At 32.5% G+C, this 21,892-nt stretch overlaps 1 protein-coding gene and 2 non-coding genes across 3 annotated transcripts in view; all 3 read right to left on the bottom strand.

Moving 5' to 3' along the window:
• Window positions 1-3,099: 3,099 nt before the first annotated feature.
• RpL13A (ribosomal protein L13A) overlaps window positions 3,100-21,892 on the bottom strand; it is a 45,751-nt gene continuing 26,958 nt past the window's right edge. The window contains exons 5-6 of the mRNA XM_035369788.2: window positions 17,223-17,345; window positions 3,100-3,225 (exon numbers count right to left, since the gene is read on the bottom strand). Of these exons, the coding sequence (XP_035225679.1) occupies window positions 3,139-3,225; window positions 17,223-17,345 (210 nt within the window). The 3' untranslated portion in view covers window positions 3,100-3,138. The remainder of the gene's footprint in view (window positions 3,226-17,222; window positions 17,346-21,892) is intronic.
• LOC118198172 (small nucleolar RNA Z195/SNORD33/SNORD32 family) lies at window positions 8,947-9,021 on the bottom strand. Its single transcript, XR_004759711.1, has one exon. It is a non-coding gene; the product is annotated as a small nucleolar RNA Z195/SNORD33/SNORD32 family (small nucleolar RNA).
• Window positions 12,378-12,451, bottom strand: LOC118198173 (small nucleolar RNA Z195/SNORD33/SNORD32 family). Its single transcript, XR_004759712.1, has one exon. It is a non-coding gene; the product is annotated as a small nucleolar RNA Z195/SNORD33/SNORD32 family (small nucleolar RNA).

Below are 21,892 nucleotides of genomic sequence, written 5' to 3' on the forward strand. Positions count from 1 at the left end.
AAAAATACGAATTTTAAAAATAAGTCAAAAAATGCGCGATTTCCATTTCGAATGAACATAAATGTGAAAAGTGAAAGGAAGAATCAAATAAATTTAATAAAAAATTAAATTTTTTAAAAACTACTCGTGCAATTTTTACCAAATTTGAGTCGTAGAATCAAAATATGAAAAAAAAAATTATTTCAGAAAAAGTCCCAATTTTGTGTCGTAGATATTTTCAAGTGCAACCACTTTTTTTTTTGTCTAAAGAATTATTACTTTCGTTTCGGCATTTTGTGCCTATAAGTTTCGGTTCACTTTTCAAACAGTTGCCACAAAATGTTCCTGCATTATATTTGAAAAAATTAAATAATAAAAAATGTATGTATACAAGGTGTGTTCGAAAAGTTCAGCGAATTTTACCATAGAAAAAGGGTAACAAGCAAAAAAGCTTTACTGGCCTTCACAGTATTCGCCATTAGCAACAATACACTTTTGACATCGGGTGTACAATTGTTGGATACTGTCTGCAAATGCTTCTTTCGGTATGGCTCGAAGCACCATTGTCACATGTTGTTGGATCTCAGTAATGTCGGAAAAGTGTTGGCCTTTCAGAACAACTTTGAGGCGGGGAAAAAGGAAGAAGTTCGTGGGAGGCAGATCTGGAGAATATGGAGGGTGATCCAAAACTGGAACATGGTGCCTGTCGAGGAATTGGGTTAGCAGCGTTGTCATGGAGCAGATTCCACTGTCCATTCCGGTACTGTGGCCGAATCCGGCGTATGCGTAGCAGCAGCCATTTCAAAACCCCCTCATAGTATTCCCCAGTGACGGTTGTAGCCGCGGGTACAAATTCACGATGGATCAAATCCTTACTGTCAAAAAAGACGATCAACAACGTCTTGATCCGGGATTGTGTCAAACGACTTTTTTGGGAGGGGGTGACGACGTTGAACACCATGCCATGGATTGCCGCTTGGTCTACAGATCGTATTGATAGTACCACGACTCATCTCCTGTAATTATTGTTTCCAAGAATTGCGGATTCCGGTCACACATGTCAATAAAATTTCCAAAGGTTTCCATCTGGTATTGCTTTTGCTCATCTGACAACGAGTGTGGTACAAACCGGGCACATATCTTACGTTTATGCAAATTTTTGTGCACACTGGTGCTCGCACTCTCTTATCTGTAATTTGTCAGCTATCATTCTTAAAGATAGTCGTCACACAAGCATTCGTCGAACTTGTTCCACATTGTCTGGAGTTGTGCTTATCGTAGAGCGCCCCGACCGCAGCTCATCTTTGACATCCTCCTTTCCGTCTGTAAAGCATTTAAACCACTCATAAACACACTTTTTACTCACTGCTTCCTGACCATAAACTTTCACTAACATGTCATGTGTCTCCGTCGCTGTTTTGCCTAGCTTGAAGCAAAATTTTGTTTATGCATTGCTCCATGTCACACTGACTGTGTTAAACTGCTCATAGCGTGCACTTCCTCTTATCTGTTGTAAAATGGCCGTTAGATGGCTGTAGATGACACTTCTCTCACAGCGTCTGCGTGAGCGCAAGATCCTAACCGGCGTGGTTTTTTAATTATGAGACCAATCACCTAACTTTTCAAATACACCTTGTATTTCTCGCATAAAACAACAGTATCTAGAGCCATCCAATTATGAATGACTTAATTGTGAAAATGGGCATCGGAAATGCCAAATTTGAAATTTGTTTTATTGTCGATTTGATATTTTGTAAAATTTAACAAATTTTTTAGTAACAAAACGATTTAAAAGCGAGCAATGGCAACAATTCTACAAGGGGAAAAAATCTCCAGAGCATCGAACTGTGTATCGGAAATTCTAATGATATGCTGATTTAAAAATTATTTAGCGACATTGCTATTGAACTAAATTTTATGGTTTAAGTGCAAAGAACATGATATTTAAATAATTAAAGGTAACACACAAAACGTTAACAAAAAGCCCCTTTGGACGTAATTTAAAATCTGAAACATTTCAGATTTTTTTTTAATTAGACATCTTCTGAAATTCCCCTTTTTTCTGCAAAACTTTTTTTCAAGTTAGAAACTGTCAGTGATGCATGGATCTGTGCAGAGCAAGAATTTCTGCTCTGCAGGTAATGGTTGAAATGTTCTATTGCTTTAATTATGGTTAGCAACTCTAAAGTAAGTAGTCACTTCCTGTCTGAACAATTTACCTTTCTTACCCGACTGGCTTCCTTCAATTTCTGAAGCATCTTCCTAATATTTTTGAATTCCTCTGGAAAACTCTTGTTGGTGATCCCATTCAGGTATATCAAATAGGCTTTGCTGGAGAGACCTCTCAATACGGTCTCCATGACGTTACGAATATTGCCAGAGCATTACATAATATAAACAGCATCACCTTGAACTAAGAGTATCCTTGTCTGTGAGTAAATATCGTTTTTTCTTGGTCATCAGGGTGTATTCTACCTGCCAATATCCACTCTTTAAATTAAAAGTCAAAAACAACTTGCTTTCTGATAGAATGTCTGGAATGCTGTCCACTATAGCAATCCGTCGAGACATTATTCAACCAGAGGTAGTCAACATAAAATGTAGTTAAACCTTCTTTCTGACCAGGATAATGGGAAAGGCCCAAGGACTTGAAGGTTAAAACAGCACTTTCATGAAGATAAAAGAAATCAAAAATTCTCTTACACTTCAAACTGAGCTTGTAATTTATTTTGAATTGCCAGATTTATAATCACTAACAATAACAAATAAGTGACAAACATCTAATTGTTTTGCATCTACTGACCAGCCCAAGTAGCTAAATATGTTGGTAATAAAAACTAGATGGATGACAGGTCTCATTAATAAAATATATAAAAAAGACATTCTAAAACACAATGTACAATGAAAAATCAGTTATTTAGCCAACTGCTGAAAATCAAATTTCTGCATCAGCTTTGAGTTTAATGCCATGGTTAAAAATCATACATTTGAATAATGTTTGCATCCTACAAACTAGATACAAATGTGAAAAACCATTAAATTTTCCCTCTCCAGCCATCTTATTGCCCCCCCCCCCGATTTTAAGAATAATCACAGATAATAAATTTGTTACACAGGATATCTGTCAGTCATAAAATTTTTTTATTATGATTGCAGAATTTACAGAGAATATCCATATGACCGTAGAATTTTCTCATAAGGTTCAATTCGTTTGGCAACTTTTTGCACTGCCAACTGCTTCAATTTCTGAAAGAAAAATTACAAAACATTAAACCACCAGAGAAATAGTAAACAATAAAATTCCACACAAAGCAAAATGTACATCTTAAGCTTTCCAAAACAATGCCTACTTCCCAAAATACATTTTTTAAAGGGTATAAATACTTGAAAAACTTTTGCATTAAACCAGAATTCTACGCAGTGAAAAAGATAGAATAACCATATTGTATAAGCCAAAAATTTTTATAGTAAATTTACTACCAAAGCTTGGGATGTAGGCTCATAAACAAGTTATACAGAGTTGCAAATAAAATAATTCGACTAAAAATATTATAAGTAAAGAAATATTCTTTTATTTAATCCTAATGTACATTAATCAGTAAGCAACTCAGAATTTTCAAAGTGAATGCCACAATTTTCTATTTCTCCTATGCATCACTGTCATGCACCTATAATCTGTATCTTCAGTTCTGACTGCAGCAATGCTCAGTCAAAGTGACAACTTTCAATTTAAATCTAGCAGAACAATGCAGTCCTTTTCTGTTGAAGTGTCTTTCATCATAAAGCAGAAATTAATTGTATTTTACTTGTAAAAACGAATGACTGAAATCTTGCTGTTACCTGAAAATGGTTAATAACTGAAAACAAAAGTAAAATCTGCCACACTAAAGTGGCAAATATTCCACTACCTCTATCGATGACATAAAAAAATCTGATGTGTACACCACATGACTTCCTTGTACGGAATATTAAGTTATACGCATTTTTTCTTGCATTTCATTTAAACTAATTGAATTGAACTAAATCAACTTCGCTGACAACGCATAAACCACAATTAAATAAATGCATTCTTTAAAATTCACTCTAGTATTTGTTTACCATAGCGACACTCTGGCGCTAGATTCACTTAACGTTGTAATATTTCGTTCATATTATAACTCATAATGCACAAAATTTATATCATTTAAAGAATAGAATTATCTAATCATTGCCACATGTTCTATTCAAATACTATAAATAAAGCTAGAATGATGTATAAAAGAATTTAAGCAAATAAAACAAAAAAGAAACAGTTTTTCACAGACGATTGAGTATTTCTCATTCAATTAATTCAGTTCTCACTTCACAATACATAATAAAATACATAAAAACTCAAAATATCTATATTAAAAATTACGAAGTAAATCTTAAAACACTTATTTCCTCGAAAAAATTCCAGAAAGGATTAAGCATGATTTAATTGGCAATAATAAATGAAGGCGTTATCTTTGTTGTTGCGAAGCTAAGTTTCTCTAGATTGGCAACAAATCCACTAGTCTGCTGTTTCAAATGTAAACAAGCAATTTCCGCCATCAAAAAAATTATTAGGCTTAGTGGCACTTAAACAACTTTAAAATTGTTGATAATTCTAAAAATATCGCATACAGATTTACCAAAGGCATAAAAACCTTAACCGGAAGATAAAAACAACATAATTCAATCATTTTTAAAGCAAAAAATGTACAATTTACAAACATATAAGAGTAAAGAAACTGACATCACTGAGCCTTAACAGAGTGGATATACACTCAAGAGCCAAAACATTATGACCAGCCCTACATTTTGCGATGAACTCGCCTGGATGACGTGGAAGGCACGTGATCAGGTGGAAGTGGTATTTAACTGCTGCTGGAGAGTCTGAAGAATCATTCTTTCACTTACTTCTATCATCGGAGACTGTCTCTCATGGTGAAGCAAAACCGGAGCCAGACTCAGCCGAATACAATGCAAGGCCAAGTAGAAAAGTATCGGAGCACACTGTTCAGTGGACACTGTTGGATATGGGGCTACGCAGCAAACGTCCCACTCGTGTGCCTTTGCTGACCAAGCGTCATCGCCAACTGCGCCTGTGCTGGGCCCGGGAATATCGCGACTGGTCCATGGATCAGTGGGAGAGTGTTGCCTGGTCAGAGGAATCATGGTTGGGCATTCATCATGCCGATGGCAGTGTCAGGATACTCCGTCTTCCAGGCGAACAGTTGCTCCCTCAATGCACAGTAGCACAGGCCGGTGGTCAAGGTATTATGCTCTGGGGGACGTTCTCTTGGACGTCTCTGGGACCCGTGGTTATGATAGAGCAGACCATGAATGCTACAGCGTATCTGAACATCATTACGGACCAGTTGCACCCTTACATGGCCTCTGTTTTTCCAGCTGGAAATGGAATGTTCCAACAGGACAACGCCCTGTGTCACAAGGTTACAATTGTGTTGGAGTGGTTCCAGGAACATGATGCTGATTTCCAGTTAATGTCCTGGCCGCCTTAACTCACCGGATCTCAATCCGATAGAACACATTTGGGATGTCATGGGACGGCAGCTCAGAGGTCAAAGACCACCAATTTGCAATATCTCGGATTTGGATGACCGTTGCCACAACATCTGGTACAATCTGTCTCCGGCAATCTATCAAGGACTTGTAACATCCATGCCAAGGCGGATTGAAGCTGTGTTGCGCGCCAAAGGTGGCCCAACTTGTTATTGACAGGTGGTCATAATGTTTTGGCTCTTGAGTGTATATATAAATATATTTTTATACATTTGAAACGGCCGATTGCAACCAAAATACGAGGTGCACATCTACATGTTATAGCAATCCTATATACAAAATTTCAACGTTCTGAGGCTACTCGTTTTTGAGTTATGCGAGATACATACTTTCGCACAGAAGCCACGAAAAATTCTCTTCAGAATTAATTTTAAAGCAGTTTTATAATTTTTTGGAAGAAACGAGTCTTATTCTGTCCTTACATACAGATATCATGCAAAAATATCGTTAAATTGCATTCGATGGCAGTCAAAATGGATATTTTCGTTGAAATATGCTGCCTGAAACTTTTCGCGATTACAACACTTCCTTTTTACTTCGTACAAGGAAGTAAAAAGAAAAAATGAAATGGTGAAACGACTCACAAAATTATTTTTTTAATTCTATTACATTTGTAACCCAATTTTTCAAACATATGTTGAAATCAACTGCCAGTCACCTTTAACTCATCTGAAATATTACCTCTCGGCTTAACTTCAGACATTTGTGGTATCGTACAAAGTCCGGACCTCCAAGCCACACCACCTTTTTTTATGCCCCCCCCCCGAAAGTCCGATTCTTTATTTCACTTCGGCACTAAATAAAATACCTGATTATTATTGAAGAAACAATCATTTTAGTATAAATTTGTATGCTCAATAATTTGGTGCTGTAGATACATATCTGCTTGGCATACACCTCAAACCGAGACATTCTACATAGATACACCTAATAATATTTTATATCCCCGACGCCAACCTGGCGAATCAATATTTATTATATTTTGCTTCCATCACCGCATGTTTATCAACACATGACAGCTTGAGCAATGAATCATGTTGCAATGCCTAAAAATTTTTTTTATGTTTACTAACATATGACAAACATGTTATAAATCACATATATTATGTGATTTATAACATTGAACAATAAAGCGTATGGTAAACTTTTATGTTGACGAAAAAAATTTAATAACAATTTCTTTCCATGTAGGAAAAAGATTTCGTTAATGATACTCATAGGCCAATAGATTACATTTAGGGCTATTTGAATTAAGAATAACCGATTTGTTATTCACATAAATCCAAAACTAGCACCAAGGCTTGTATGGCAGTACCAGGCGGCGGAATTTAGGCAGGCACTTAGTAGCAGAATTTAGGACCCACAAAGACTGCATTAGGTGATAAGATATCTAGCGCCGACCGCAGAATTTAGGGAAGGCAGGCACTTAGTAGAAGAATTCAGGACCCACAAAGACTGCATCAGGTGATATGTAGTGCCAACCTTCAATAAGTATATGTGAGAATTTATTTATTCAGGACTCGGATAAGCTTTAAACGTGTGCAAAAAATAGAAATAAGTATAATAACTAATACAATTCAGGGCTTAATAGGCTCAGTCCACGATAGAAGAAAGATAAAATTTAGTGGAACAACTTGTCTTTAGTTGCCTATCTCATGATACATAGCCAAATATATACAGTACAAAGTCCGTAATCCGGAGGTCCATTATCCGGACCTCAAAGTTACAAACTTTTTTTTTTGTATCCATTACGTGCCCTATACTTCCACAGTCATAACACCTTGGTTCTTTACTCTTATTATTTATACAAAATAAAGCGTGTGCTTTATTTTGTGTGTTAGTACTTGAATAATCCTTATTCTTCGTATCTGGAATGCAGATTTTCTCATACATTTTAAATTTCTCTTTGAATTCAGAAACAGTTTTACACCCATACAAAATAATTTTGTTACTACTCTGATCCGGTACGCCATTGATTACATAATCCAAAATGGATGAATCATCAACAGAACCGCGACTGGCTATTTTACGAATATTCGGAAAGGGATTCACCCAGTTTTAGTTGTCGTTTAAGTCCACACATAGTCTAAATGAACCGCATTTTTTTCTACTTAGAACAATATTACTTGCATAATCAGAACAGCTTGGCTTAATGATTTGTTTCTCTAACTATTCCAAAATCTGTTTATCAATTTCGCGGCATGCAATGAACTGGAGGTTGATCTGCCTGTGCTATCCTCATCTTCAGGGCAGATGTTTTTATTTTATTCAGCCTATAATTCCTTACTAAATGCAGTATAGTTCGATCGCCTCATCCGCGACCATGCGCCATTCAGACCGTATTATTCTCAAAATAGGGTGGAAAGATGGGAACTTTCTTTTCCTAGCATAGGTCTTTCCGGAGAAGAGAAGACCTTTCATGTCGCAGCAAGTAATACTGCCCCTTTTAGACGAGTCTATGTATTTTGGCAGAATGCCAACCAGGGTTGCGCTTGATACGGTCAAACTATATTTCATCTCGATGTGCTTGCATCTTTGATATGATTTAAATCAATTTCATCATCATTATGAATATCACGAATACACAAATAGTTTTCTGGTTGCAATTTTCTAGTTTCGACTATGCGTAATGTATGCTTTACACATGCGCGCGTTGAAATATTTAATAAGAGTAAACAAATAAATATTAAGCTTTTTTTGTAAAATTTGATACCCTTTATAGATCATAATTGCTCTTTATTTCATAAATTACAGTTGCATATTTTTAATTTTATAATTTCTGCATGCCATCTTACCAGATTTAAATAGATAATCTATAATTCGGAAAAATCCCTAACCCGGAATCGCCGAAGTCCCGACAAGTCCGGATTACGAACTTTGTACTGTATTGTGAACGATAGCTAAATTTTATGATGACAGCGCAAAATTTAAAGCTTTTAGAATGTTGCAAACCAAAAGTAAAATTTTCCAATTAACGGATCTTGCAAAGAAATGTGGAGGAGCGGTAATAAATGAAGATGATATAAAAGAAGTTTTTCATTGTGATGACAACGCTTCTCAATCAGGCGAGATCTGTAGTATGTTTGGTTCTAGATGAATCATAAATGTAATGTTTCATAAAACTTTTTTTTGTTTGTTAATTTTGTTAGCCTTTAAGATCATAAATGCTTTATTATTTCATAAATCACAATTTCATATTTTTAATTTTATAATTTCTACATGCCATCTTACTAGATTTAAACTGATCATCCAATATCTAGAAAAATCACAAATCTGAAATCGTGGAAGTCCCGACCAGTCTGGATCTCGGACTTTGTACATTTATACTTTAGAGATACATTTATACTTTAGATTAATGATTCTTTCATTCCTAATACCAAATTTGCCTCAGTTGGTAGTGCATGTTAAAAATTCATCATCAATAATATGTGAATGTGAAGTATCATCATTGGCAATCCTGTATTAACATAAATACGCAGAATACTTTTCATTCTATATCAAATATAAATATTTACAAGCTTCCACATTAAAACTGTAAATTAATGAATTACCACTATATAATTTCACCAATGTACTTGTACATCTTACTGGAACCATAAAATCAAGCTTAAAGTAAATTTTATTATTCCAATAAAATTCAACACTGCAAATTAGGTTAAATCAGTTTCTTAAACTGTGGGCAGCGAGCAGGACCTGCAGTAGAAGGAGGTCGCCAAAAATTTTGATATTTGATTATAATAATTTTATAATTACCAAATATTTTTACATAATGTCTCTGAAAATAGATAAAGACAATACAGACAAAGAACAAAAACATTTAGACGCATTTTTTTAATAATAGAAATGTTCATTTTACTTTAAAAATTACAGTTAATGACCTCAAACTGCCATGGTATATTACAGTACAAGTGAAGAAACAATTTAACTCACGCATGTCAGACAATGCACAGGGGGGGCCCACAAAATTTTCAGAAATATTAGGGGAAGTTAAAGAAACCCTATGTTAAATAAAGGCACTATGTATTGCGCCTTTATACCAACCCTTATACCATGACAAGAAAGAAAACATTATAAAAGCAACTGAATGCTAAAAATGTAAATACCCTGAAAATAATTTTAACTTTAAAGAAAAAAAAACGTGCTTACAGATTCACCGCTGTCTCCATACAAATCCAATGAAATTCCAAAGTTTTGACAAAGATCAAATATCAATAAAGTATAACAAATGCTTTAAAAAATATCATTCAAGATTCAATTTACTAACTTTACAAAGCTTACAGCAGAGCTGACCATCTCTACTATGAAATACTAATGAATCTGTAGGACCCTCATACTGTGAAAAAATGACGGCACTTAGAGGAACCAAATTTTGTCATCTGAACATGTGCACCTCAAAGATAGAAATTTTTTATTTGTTTTTATTCCATATTTTGTACAAATTTATGAATTTGATTTACAAAATGAGCAATTTAAAAGCTAGCTGTGGCAACACAGTCCCCTCCCACAAAATTTTTTTATTTCCAACATACAATACTGTTGCTGTTTGGTAAAACATTATCTTTCAGTTTTAAAGTATGAATGTCCCTTGCACTTCGGAAAAATGTCGACCCTAGACCTACCAAATTTTGAGCACCTGAATACATAAAACTTAGAAGACACAAGTTTATTCCTCCCACCCAGTTTATTTCCTATTTTGTAAAAATTTAAAGATTTTTTTATTAATAAACTCAGTGATTCAGAAGCAAGCAGTGGCAACACTTCGAAATAAAACAATTTTATCTCAAACAACACTGCTGCCAGTTATCAAAATGTAAGATAAGATATTAGTCAATCAATTTTTATCACCAAACTTTTATTTAAAAGCTATGTGTTTCCACTGCCTTGAAATAAAGTACTTTTATCTTGTATGCATCAGTGTGTCACCATTTTTTAAAGCGCAGCTTTTTCAGATTTAACTGCACTAAGGGATTTAAAAGCAATGAACACACTTTTTAATAAATTTCTATTTTTTAATCTGACTGATTTAAATAAAAGTGCATAAAACCATGAGATATCTAATTAGAAATATAAATAATTTTATGAAATTACATTAGCTGGACTCGTTAAATTATACATTTTCCTTTTTCATAACTATTTTAGGTGGCTGGTCACAGAAGCAGCTAGAAATATTAATACAGTACAAAGTCTTTTATCAGAACTCTTTGAGACTTTGGCGATTCCAGATTATAGATCATCAATTTAAATCTGGTAGGATGGCATGCAGAAATTACAAAATTAAAAATATGAAATCGAAATTTATGAAATAAAGAACAATTATTATCTAAAGGGTATCAAAATTTACGAAAAAAAGCTTAATATTTATTTGTTTACTTTATTAAACATTTCTTTCACTGTTTAATAAAGTAAACAAATAAATGCTTCGTTTTATGTGATAATACTTTCTCTTTAATTCTATAAACAGACACAATTTCTTGTTCAGTTACAAAGTTCCGCTGTTCAAGTCCAGTTAATTGTTGTGCCGAGAATACCGACAAACTTGTCAATCAAAATTTTTTCGTTTTCACTAACCTCTCTGTCACATTCTTCATGTCTTTATCCATTTTTTTTGCAGCAATTCCACTTTTTGTTTGATGGACATCGAAACATACTTTCGTTTTGTACGATCCTTTGGAAGCTCCAGAATCGGAAATTGTATTTTACATAATCAAAAGTTCAAGTTTACTATTATAATATTGCTCTTACAGTCTGCAAAAAATAATAAGTCGGATCCAATTCGAAGATTAAGGAACAACGCAATCATCAACATTAACTGAAATAGATAATTAGCTAATTTTAGATTATACCGTCCGTTATACATAAAACGCGCACGCGAAAATGTATTCTGCGCTTGCGCACATGCATATGCGCAGTGGTAAAAGGTCTTACACGCACACGTAAACGCCTATGCACATGTGTCAACGAGGCGCATGCACAATAAGTTTTTAGCTTTGAAGTCCGGATTATAGATCATTCTGGATTATGGGTGTCCGAATTAACAACTTTTGACTGTATTTATTTGTTTACTTTATTAAACATTTCTTTCAATGTAAGTTGTTTAAGTTGCTTTGTTTTATGTGCTAATACTTTCTCTTTAATTCTATAAACAAAGTTCCACTGTTCAAGTCCTGTAATTGCTGTGCCGAGAATACCGACTACTTTGTCAATCGAAAATTTTCGTTTTCACTAACCTCTCTGTCACTTTCTTCATGCCTTTATACATTTTTTGTAGCAATTCTACTTTTTGTTTGATGGACATCGAAACATGCTTTCGCTTTGTAGATGCTTTGTCAGCTCCAGAATCGGAAACTCTTTTTGACATAATCGAAAGTTCAAGCTTACTTTTTTATAAAATGGCTCCAACAATCTGCAAAAAATAATAAGCCGGATCCAATTAGAAGATTAAGGAACAACGCAATCTGCAACATTAAATGAAATAGATAATTTTAGCCTAGCCTACACTGTCCATTATACATTAAACGCGCAACGCATGCGCAGAAATTTTGTAGCCTTGAGGTCCGGATTAAAGACTTTGTACTGTATCAGAAAAATGAATAAAATCATACATTAAAAAGATGAAGTTCTTTTATTTCGAAAAATAATGAATCCGCCAGTGATAGTGCATAGCTTGAAGATGCACTGGGAACCCCTTTGTAATTATATTAGGCAACGAGCTGTACAAGCAATTTTAATATCAGACAAATGAAAGCAATTCATAGAATAACAATAAGGAATTCTCTTATTTCATAAGGAATTACTAAAAAATTATAAATTCACAAGCCTCAGTTGGTAGTGCATGTTAAAATCAACAAAACAAATTATGCTTTTAGAATATATCATCACAGGCTTATGAGAAATACATACTACAAATTCTAATTCAAATGATTTTTTAAACATTTTGACTTAATATGTTCATTGGAGGAAAAACTCATATAGGAATTCAAACAGATAACTATTTGTATGTGGAATGGTGGTGGTAGAGGCATTATCCCTTTGACATGCTCCCCCTGAAACCACCAATTTTCGATTATTTTCCCTTCTTTCCGAAATTTTTGAGTGAAAACAGAGTGATTACTTATCTTTTACCTCTAAATGACACAAAATGACTGCAGAACTATACATTTTTGGGGTCTTAGTTCAAATCAGATACCTTTTAAAATTTGTTTTAATAAGACAAAATAACTTTATTAATAATATAAACCTTTTCACAGCACGACCACTGAGTCACTACAGCATTTGTATCACAATGCTCACACTGCTCTAGAAGTCAGAAGTTCCACTCTGAAAACACTGCTCGTCACAATGGCATTTCCTGCTTTCAAATATAAATGTTTATTTTTACTCGATATAGATAAGGGTATCTAAAACCACAGTTATTTTATTAATAAACAGTACATGCACCTGCTCAGAGAAAATGTCTTTCATTTTCACAGATTTTTCTCTAAGCTCAACACACTTGCTTCCTATGCTAGTCTTACGAATTTATAAATTATTTTGTATGGTATAAATATAACGTAAATATATTTTGCTATTATAAAAAAAGACACTGTGTAAAAGTTTAATTTAAATTTTAAATATTTTGGGATGAAATAAGAATAAAATACGAATGGAAAACAAAGGATCTGTACCAGAACCAAAAAAAGACTAATCCCCTCCCATTAACAACATAAATAACCACAAACTTCATGTGCCAGATAAAAAGCAACTGAAGAATGCTGTAACGACATGTTCCAGATAAACCAGGTTCCAAGTTCATGTGCCAGATAAAAAGCGACAGTAAAATGCAACTTCCGACAGTGTACGCTAATATTATTAAACAATTATAAAGTAAATTTGAGAATAAAACCAACTTCATGAAATTTATTAAGTAGCATTAAATATTTTACACTTATGATAGTTGGACATATTTGAAAAGAAGATAAGTGGCATTTTATTTACGTTTTATAGCTTTAGGTTGATTTTTTTCTTTTATGTCTCATTTTGTCATGTACTAGCTCAGGTTAACAGCTTTAGGTTGATTTTTTCTTTTATGTCTCATTTTGTCGTGCACTTGCTCAGTTTAGAAGTTTAGTAAATAGCAGGTAGACTTTGTGTTAAACGACGTAGGTTAAGATGAGAAAAAATCATGATCATCATGATTCATAACAGAAGACTGGCTGTTGCCACCGCTGCTGCTTGCCTAGAGAGAAACCTGCTGATCAAGTTTTTAAAGTTATTTCCTGGAGTGGTAACCCAGTTAACATATTTTAAGGTTCCAATAAGCCACTAAAGCACCAGAGATGATAGGATGTTTTGTATTGTGGTAAAGATTAATGAAAGACAACTCATTTTAATATGCAGAGGTAACTTTTAAGGGTGACCAGTTAGTTAAACTAGCTAGTTGGGTATCTTTAGTCATTATAGATTTATATAGCCACTATTAAATTTATTTAAAAAAACATTTGTTAAAAAAGCCCTATTAAAATCAGAATCTATTAACATGTCATAGTTTAAAATGCATGTAATTCATGACACGGAATCTTAAACGATGCTACAATAATTACACTTTAAAAGCTACAAAACATTTACATTTTATAGCAACAATCAAAATATTTATTCACCTTTTTAATTTGAAGCCTTTCCATAAATTCTGGCTAATTTATATCAATTTCTCTTTAAGCATCTTTTCTAACAATTAAAAATTTGTTTCCATATGAAAACCAATATTTCCACTAGTTTCTGCATGTTTTATCTCCTAAATTAACAAACTCTTGACTATGAACATAGGGCTACTTGATCTGATAAAAGTTAAATAGTCCAAAACCCCCCGACAGACTTGAAGCAAATTATAGCTATGTCTAAAAGTAACTCAGAAAGGTTTAAATAAACCTCTTATTCAAAAAAACTTAAAACATTAACAAGTTGTAATAAACTCTTAATTTGTCATAACATAGTTATCGTAATATCGGCAGCAATGACGCAAAGACAAATAAGTACAAATTATCAGAGCTAATGCAGAGTGCAAATGAAGGCCAAAAACAAATTCTGTCTTTACAACCCAAAAACCTTAGTTTAAAAACTGCACAAATTATCAGAGCTAATGCAAATGGAGGCCAAAAACCTTAGTTTAAAGACTATCTTAAGTCATTTGCATTCTGGTGAGGAAATGGGAAAAGGCAATTATAGTAAAGTCTGAAAATTTAAACTGCTTAACTTTTTCTCTCTGTGCTTAACTTTTGGAAGTGAGTGTATGTCAAGCAGCATAGATTAAAATGAGAAGTAAAATCATAATCGGCATGATTCTTAACAAAAGCCTGTATAATAAAATATGCAAGCCTCAGGTGGTAGTGCATGTTAAGTTCAGCAATACAATTAGGTTTGATACAATATCATCATCAGCTTACACAGTGATTATATATATTAATATCTTTGAAAACTCTACACAGTAATTATTTTATCTAGTTAATACCCTACAGACTGATCCCAAATCTATTAACAACTTCTTATTTCAGTATGACCAAACACATACAGTCTAAATTTGCTTTTTTAAAACCAATTTGAATCTTAAAGTATAATAAAATGAAACTTATTCATAAAATATTGTATCATATCAAGAATATTTTCACACTTAAAATAAACAATTCATGTCTTAATTTAATTGTGTTTATACATATGTGAAGTCAAAAGAATGAAAATTATCTGCTTTAGGCACACTATTTATTTGCAATTTCTTCATAACTAAAATATTACTAAAAGTATTCATAACTAAAATAATACTAAAAGTCAAATTCCATAAAAGCATTTTCATTTCCAATGATTTCCTTTAAACTAAAAACGATGCTATGAATTTAATACTGTGAATACTAAAGATTTCAATATGTTAACCTACTTATATAAAATTCACAACAGATTAATTTCTATGCATACGGCTTGAATCATGTACTAATGTTATAGATGAGTAATTAAAAATTTGATGAAGCCTCAGTTGATAGTGCATGTTTAATTCAGCAAAAAATATTATGCAACTATTATATCATCAGAGGCTTGTAATATTTTTGTAAAACATACAAAGGCATAATCTTCAAGGTTATTCAATTTTGCCAACAAAATAAATACAATTATTACATGTATAGATAAATGTCCCAATAACAGATTATTATAATATTAATATTTTGAGAGTAACATTTTTCAAGCAATCATTCAGAATTCAGTATTCTTAAGTACAGTTGACTTTGAAACATAACACAGATTTAAAATACTAAAAAAAAAATCTGATGTGTACACCACATGACTTCCTTGTACGGAATATTAAATTATATGCATTTTTTCTTGCATTTCGTTTAAACTTATTGGATTTAATTAAATCTACTTTGATGAGAGCGCATAAACCACAATAGAATAAATGCATTCTTTAAAATTCACTCTATTTGTTTACCATAGCGACACTCTGGCGCTAGGAACAAAACAAAAAAGAAACAGTTTTTCACAGACGATTGAGTATTTCTTATTTAATTATGTCATTTCACGACAATGCAAAAATACATAAAAACTCAAAATATATGTATTAAAAATTATTAATTGTTAAAAATTAAATTACTAATTATTAAAAATTAAGTAAATCTTGAACTCTTATTTCCTTAAAAAAATTCCAGAAAGGATTAAGCATGATTTAATTCGCAACAAAAAATGAAGGCACCAAATTATTACGCCAAACTACCATAATAATTTTTAAAAATGCGAGCTGAGCTCATTGATGATGATCGAAATGTATGCATAAAGAAAAAACTAGGTACTGTTCTGTTATTGGGGAGGGGGGCAGATTCAGAAATCTTTGTTGTTGCAAAGCTTAATCTCTCTAGATTGGCAACAAATCCACTACCCTGCTGTTTCAAATGTAAACAAGCAATTTCCGCCATCAAAAAAATTATTCGGCTTAGCGGCACTTAAACAACTTTTAAATTGTTGATAATTCTAAAAATATTGCATACAGATTTACTAAAGGCATAAAAACCTTAACCGGAAGATAAGAACAACATAATTCAATCATTTTTAAAGCAAAAAATGTACAATTTACAAACATATAAGAGTAAAGAAACTGAGATCACTGAGCCGGGTAAGAGTGGATATATTTATAAATATATTTACATACGTTTGGCACGACCGATTGCAACCAAAATACAAGGTGCACATCTACATGTTATAGTAGTCCTATATACAAAATTTCAACATTCTGAGGCTACTCGTTTTTAAGTTATGCGAGATACGAACATACGTACATACGCCACGAAAAATTCTCTTCAGATTTCATTTTAAAACAGTTTTATAATTTTTTTGGAGGAAAAAGAGTCTTTTATTCTGTCCTTACGTACAGATATCCGCAAAAACATTGTTAAATTGCATTCGAAAGCGGTCAAAATAGATATTTTCGCTGAAATATGCTGCCTGAAACTTTTTGCGAGTACAATACTTCCTTTTTACTTCGTACAAGTAAGTAAAAAGAGAGAAAAAAAAACAAACCTCTAATTTTCAGCCTTTTACTTACAATTTTTGACAGCATTTTTAGATTTAAATTATTAATTAAAAATAAATAATTTTAGAAATATAATTATTTTTCAAAATACTAAAACTATTACAAATCTTACCTCATCACGTTTCTTTTTGCCATAATAGGCAGCAGCTTTAGCTTTCCTTTTAACTTCTAATGTTGAGATAACATTCTGGTATTTCCAACCAACTTCATGAGACAGTCGACTTAGACTACAGTACTATGAAAGAAACTAATTAAATTAGTACAAGAAAAAATTATGTAGCAATCTATTACTGAAAATATAACAAATTATGCATATAACATTCACATATTACTTGCATATCCTGTCTTTATTCAACATTTTTGTAAACATTTTTGTAAACATGATGACTTAAGGAAAGACATAATTAGCACTTAGTTCTAGGAGAGGGGGCATACATCTTAAAATGGCACAAATTTAATATGAATAAGTACATAGCTGCCAATCCTGAAATGTTAAAAATCGGAATGTTCTCGCACTGTGTGACAACACCTTTTCAAAGGAAATGCAAACTGACTTTAATTCTCTTTGTAATGCATGGTTCAGGTTACTATATGTAATTCAATTCTATTGTTAATTATATTAGCATTTAATTGGACATTGTAAACTTTGTGTTCTTTGATTAATTTTACTTTTTAATTTTCTTTCACTTTTATACTAAAAAAATTCTGAATAGTAAAGGAAAGCTTTTATTTATCAAAGTACTTTTTAAATACGATGAAAATAAAATTAATAATTAATGTACACTGTGCAAAAGAAAGGGACAGTTCTATAGGGCTGATTGATGAAATTAAACTTGCGTTTCTCATTTCTCGAAAACACAACTTAGAATATGTATAACTTTATATATAGCATTGTCCTAGTATAGGTATTGTGACACAATAACGGACTTTTTCTGAAACAACGTGGCTCTTTTTTTTTCTTCAATATCTCGATTTTATGACTCAAGTTATTACACCAAACCTACCATAATAATTTTTAAAAATGCGAGCTGAGCTCATTGATGATGATCGAAATGTATGCATAAAGAAAAAACTAGGTACTGTTCTGTTATTGGGGAGGGGGGCAGATTCAGAAATTTATGAGCGTGTACTAACAATATACTGTAGTTTAAATTGATAAATTAAAATTGAATTAAAGTGAAAAATCTAAAATTCCAATATTTAAAGGCACCCGGGGGGGGGGGGGGGGGTCCACAGTATTCACCCTCTGAACAGCCCAGGATTTTAGATCCGTCATGAAAACCGATATTTAAACAGCATTTATTGATTGAATATATATAATTACTTAATTTAGTCTGTATTTTCATAAACTTACAATCATTAAGATAATATTTACATCATTAAAGAAAGTAAGAAAGCAAAATATCTTAAATTATAAGCTAATATATGCCACATAGCAAAACTTCTGATGACTGTATAAAGCCGCCCATAATGCTCAGAGGGTTAAGTAGAATTACTTTGGGAAGCAAATCACATACTAATGCAGTTTTAGAAAGTAAATTTAAATATAAATTTATATTAAATTGCTTCTATTTGTATGTATTAAGTGTGTTATATGAATATTAAATCAAAATATTGATTTGCATATATCGTTTATTTTTTTCCCATGGAGAATTATAAGCTTTCTAACAATTTTAAACTACATCACAATCTTACAATGGAATATGACATTTTGAAACAAATCACACTTTATACCTCATATGCACAGTACAGTACAGTACCTATGAGCCTCAAATTATGGCACTGTTTTTCTTGGGGGGGGGGGCAAAAAAATACTAAAAAAGGAAGTAACACTAACTATACAATTTATTTTTAATGAGAGATTCTGAGAGCAGGTCATATATTCTATTTGTTCTTTCCGGAGCATTCAGGACATAATTATACATTTGCCAATAAACACTATATACTACAAGGTGTGGCTATTAATTTCCAGGACTGCTCAACATCAGAACAGATGATGTGAGAAACGTAATCTTTTAATATGTTTCGAAGTAATCCCCACCTGCCATAATACATTTCTATGCTCTGCTGTATAAGCTGTGGAAACAACTTTTGAAGTCCTCTTTCAGAAGGCTCTTCAATGTCGACCTCACATTCTTTCTGATGTCTTCAACATCCACAAAGTGTGTTCCTTTGATCACAGTTTCGAGTTTGGGAAACAAAAAGAAGTCTGCAGGGGCGAAGTTATGAGAGTATGGCCGATGGTGCAGCTTCTCAACGTCACGTTTGACCAAAAAACGTTTTCACTGGCAACGCAATGTAGGGGCGGGCATTGTAATGCAACGTGACGTCGACATCGAAGAGCCTTCCGAAAGAGGACTTTAAAAGTTTTTTCCACAACTTATACAGCCAAGCACAGAAGTGTATTACGGCAGATAGGGATTACTTTGAAACATATTAAAAGGTTACATTTTTCACATCATCTGTTCTGGTGTTATTAGAGCTGTCCTGAAAATCAATAACCACACCTTGTATTAGTAATTAGCTAAGGACTGCTTAAGTATAACAAACAATAAAAATTTTACATTTTTTAAATTTTGCAACTTTGCTCCATTAACCGATTTATAGCAGAGTTAATTCTTTTAAATCAAAAATACATAAATTCTAATTATGATCAATCACCTCTAATTGTACCATGCTAAACATGTACTAAAACTAGTACTATTTATCAATACATCCATTTCAACATACAGCAGAAATGATGAGTTTTGGCACATTTTCAAGTATACAAATCACACATACACATGTTTGAATACACAGATTTAAAAGCATTATATCCGGCTGTCATTCTGACCAGCATCTGCCTGTAAAAATATAAATATCGGCCATAAATATTTTTCTCATAAAATCTGTTTCTAATAAAATACTTGAATGAAATAGTACCCAGAAGATGTAAAAGACAACCTAACATTTCTATCAATTCTGCATACACAAAATCAGAAAGTACCATAAAATGTTACCTTATTTTAGGAAAAGGTACTTGCAGATCTGGCGGTTTTTAAGTGCCACCAATATACACCTAAAATTTTTATGACAAATCATAAATTAAAACACTTTATTTAAAATCAAAATAGTCAATCGGATTTCGGTGGAAAATGGGGCAATATAGAGTTTAACATAGATTCAAAGCAGTCAAACATAAAATTGTTCTAATTTGTAACAGTTTCATCTGATAAATCAAGATGCTTTTCACAAAACTTAATTGACATCAACTCCTTGCACCAGCAGTATATGAATCTCAAAGTTTAACAAAATTGAATTCTGCTTCCTTCAAACCAGTTGTCTTTTCTAAATCCCACTTGCTGATCACACTGTCTTAAATTACATTTAAAAAACGTATATTTACTAAAATAAAGTTTCATATCATGCGAACTGGTACATTTTCGTTTTTTTTAAAATAAAATATTTTGCTCCTGAAATAATAAATTTGTATCTTCTGTGTTTGGCGAATCCCAAAAACACATTTTCATAGCACTAAAAAATGGATTCAAAAATCAGCAAACAAGGCAAAAAGGATAACTGCGTACGAACAAGAGGATTTCTCTTAATTGGCGCATCAGCACAACTTCTGCTGTGTTGGCGTTAGTACCTATGAAAATTTTGTTTTTTAACTTTGTTTCAAATTACTCAGAAATATCAAATGCATGCTGATGTTATAATTATTGATTATAATACATTTCCAAACAGAATACCTCTCGGTAATGCCAATCAAACTCGAATTCTTAACACACTGAGCTAGGCACCGATATCGCTGTCCTTTATGTTTTGCCGGCAGTGAGTGTGCACTATTTTGTTTTAATCTCCCCCCCCCCTCCTTTTTGAATGGGACTAAGCTAATGAATGAATCAGCTAATGTACACATATATAAACAGCAAACGCTTGCCCTCCAAGAGACAGTTATTTAGAAGGCATGAAGTGAAGAGATGTTGAGAACAGAAAATTTTGTTTTGTTTAAGAAATATTTATTTGTTTTAAAACTGAAAATGTTCAGATGGGAGAGAGATAGCAATACATCAAGTGAACTATTTTTATAATCAAAATGTCAACATCACTGAGTATTAAGATTGTAGCTGCTGGAAAATGATAATCAGGGTTCATAGCCACATTAAAAATTAAGTGCCTATAAGCACTTTTCAAGCACATTTTGAGAAAAAAAAAAATAAGCACCTGTCTAATTACATTATACACAACTGCATAACCTTAAAATTAGACTTGTAATTTAAAATATGAGAAATACAGTATTTATTAAGAGAGAATAATCATTACTTCAACCATGAAAAAAAAAAAATTTTTTTTTTTAATTTCAAATAACAGTTCAATTTACAGAATTAGTTTACAATGAGAGAAAAAAAACTATGCAGAACTAAACTATATTACAAAATTTAATGATAATATATCAGATGAAAATATAGAAAATAAATAATAAGGCATATTTATTGTATTCGCTTGGAACCTAATAATAAATACAATTTATTTTTCCATTCATATTGATATTTAAATAATTTAAATCTAAATTCTGAATATTTTCTAAATTTTCATTGTATATCAGTTTTTCCTTAACAGATATTGCAAGCAAAGTAATTTAAGTAAAAAAGAGGAAAATTTCTGAAATTAGAAGACAGAAATTTGCTTCATGCAGTCACCCTTTAACAGTAAAAGCTTAACTAACCCTCATACTTGGAAATTGGCGAATATTCGGACAGTCGAGCGTAACTTGAAAAAGAGGAGCGGAGGGGGTAGACT

This window comes from Stegodyphus dumicola, chromosome 2 (assembly GCF_044657685.1).
Source record: "Stegodyphus dumicola isolate Sdum_Otavi_A_Nest chromosome 2, ASM4465768v1".
Lineage (NCBI taxonomy): Eukaryota > Metazoa > Arthropoda > Arachnida > Araneae > Eresidae > Stegodyphus > Stegodyphus dumicola.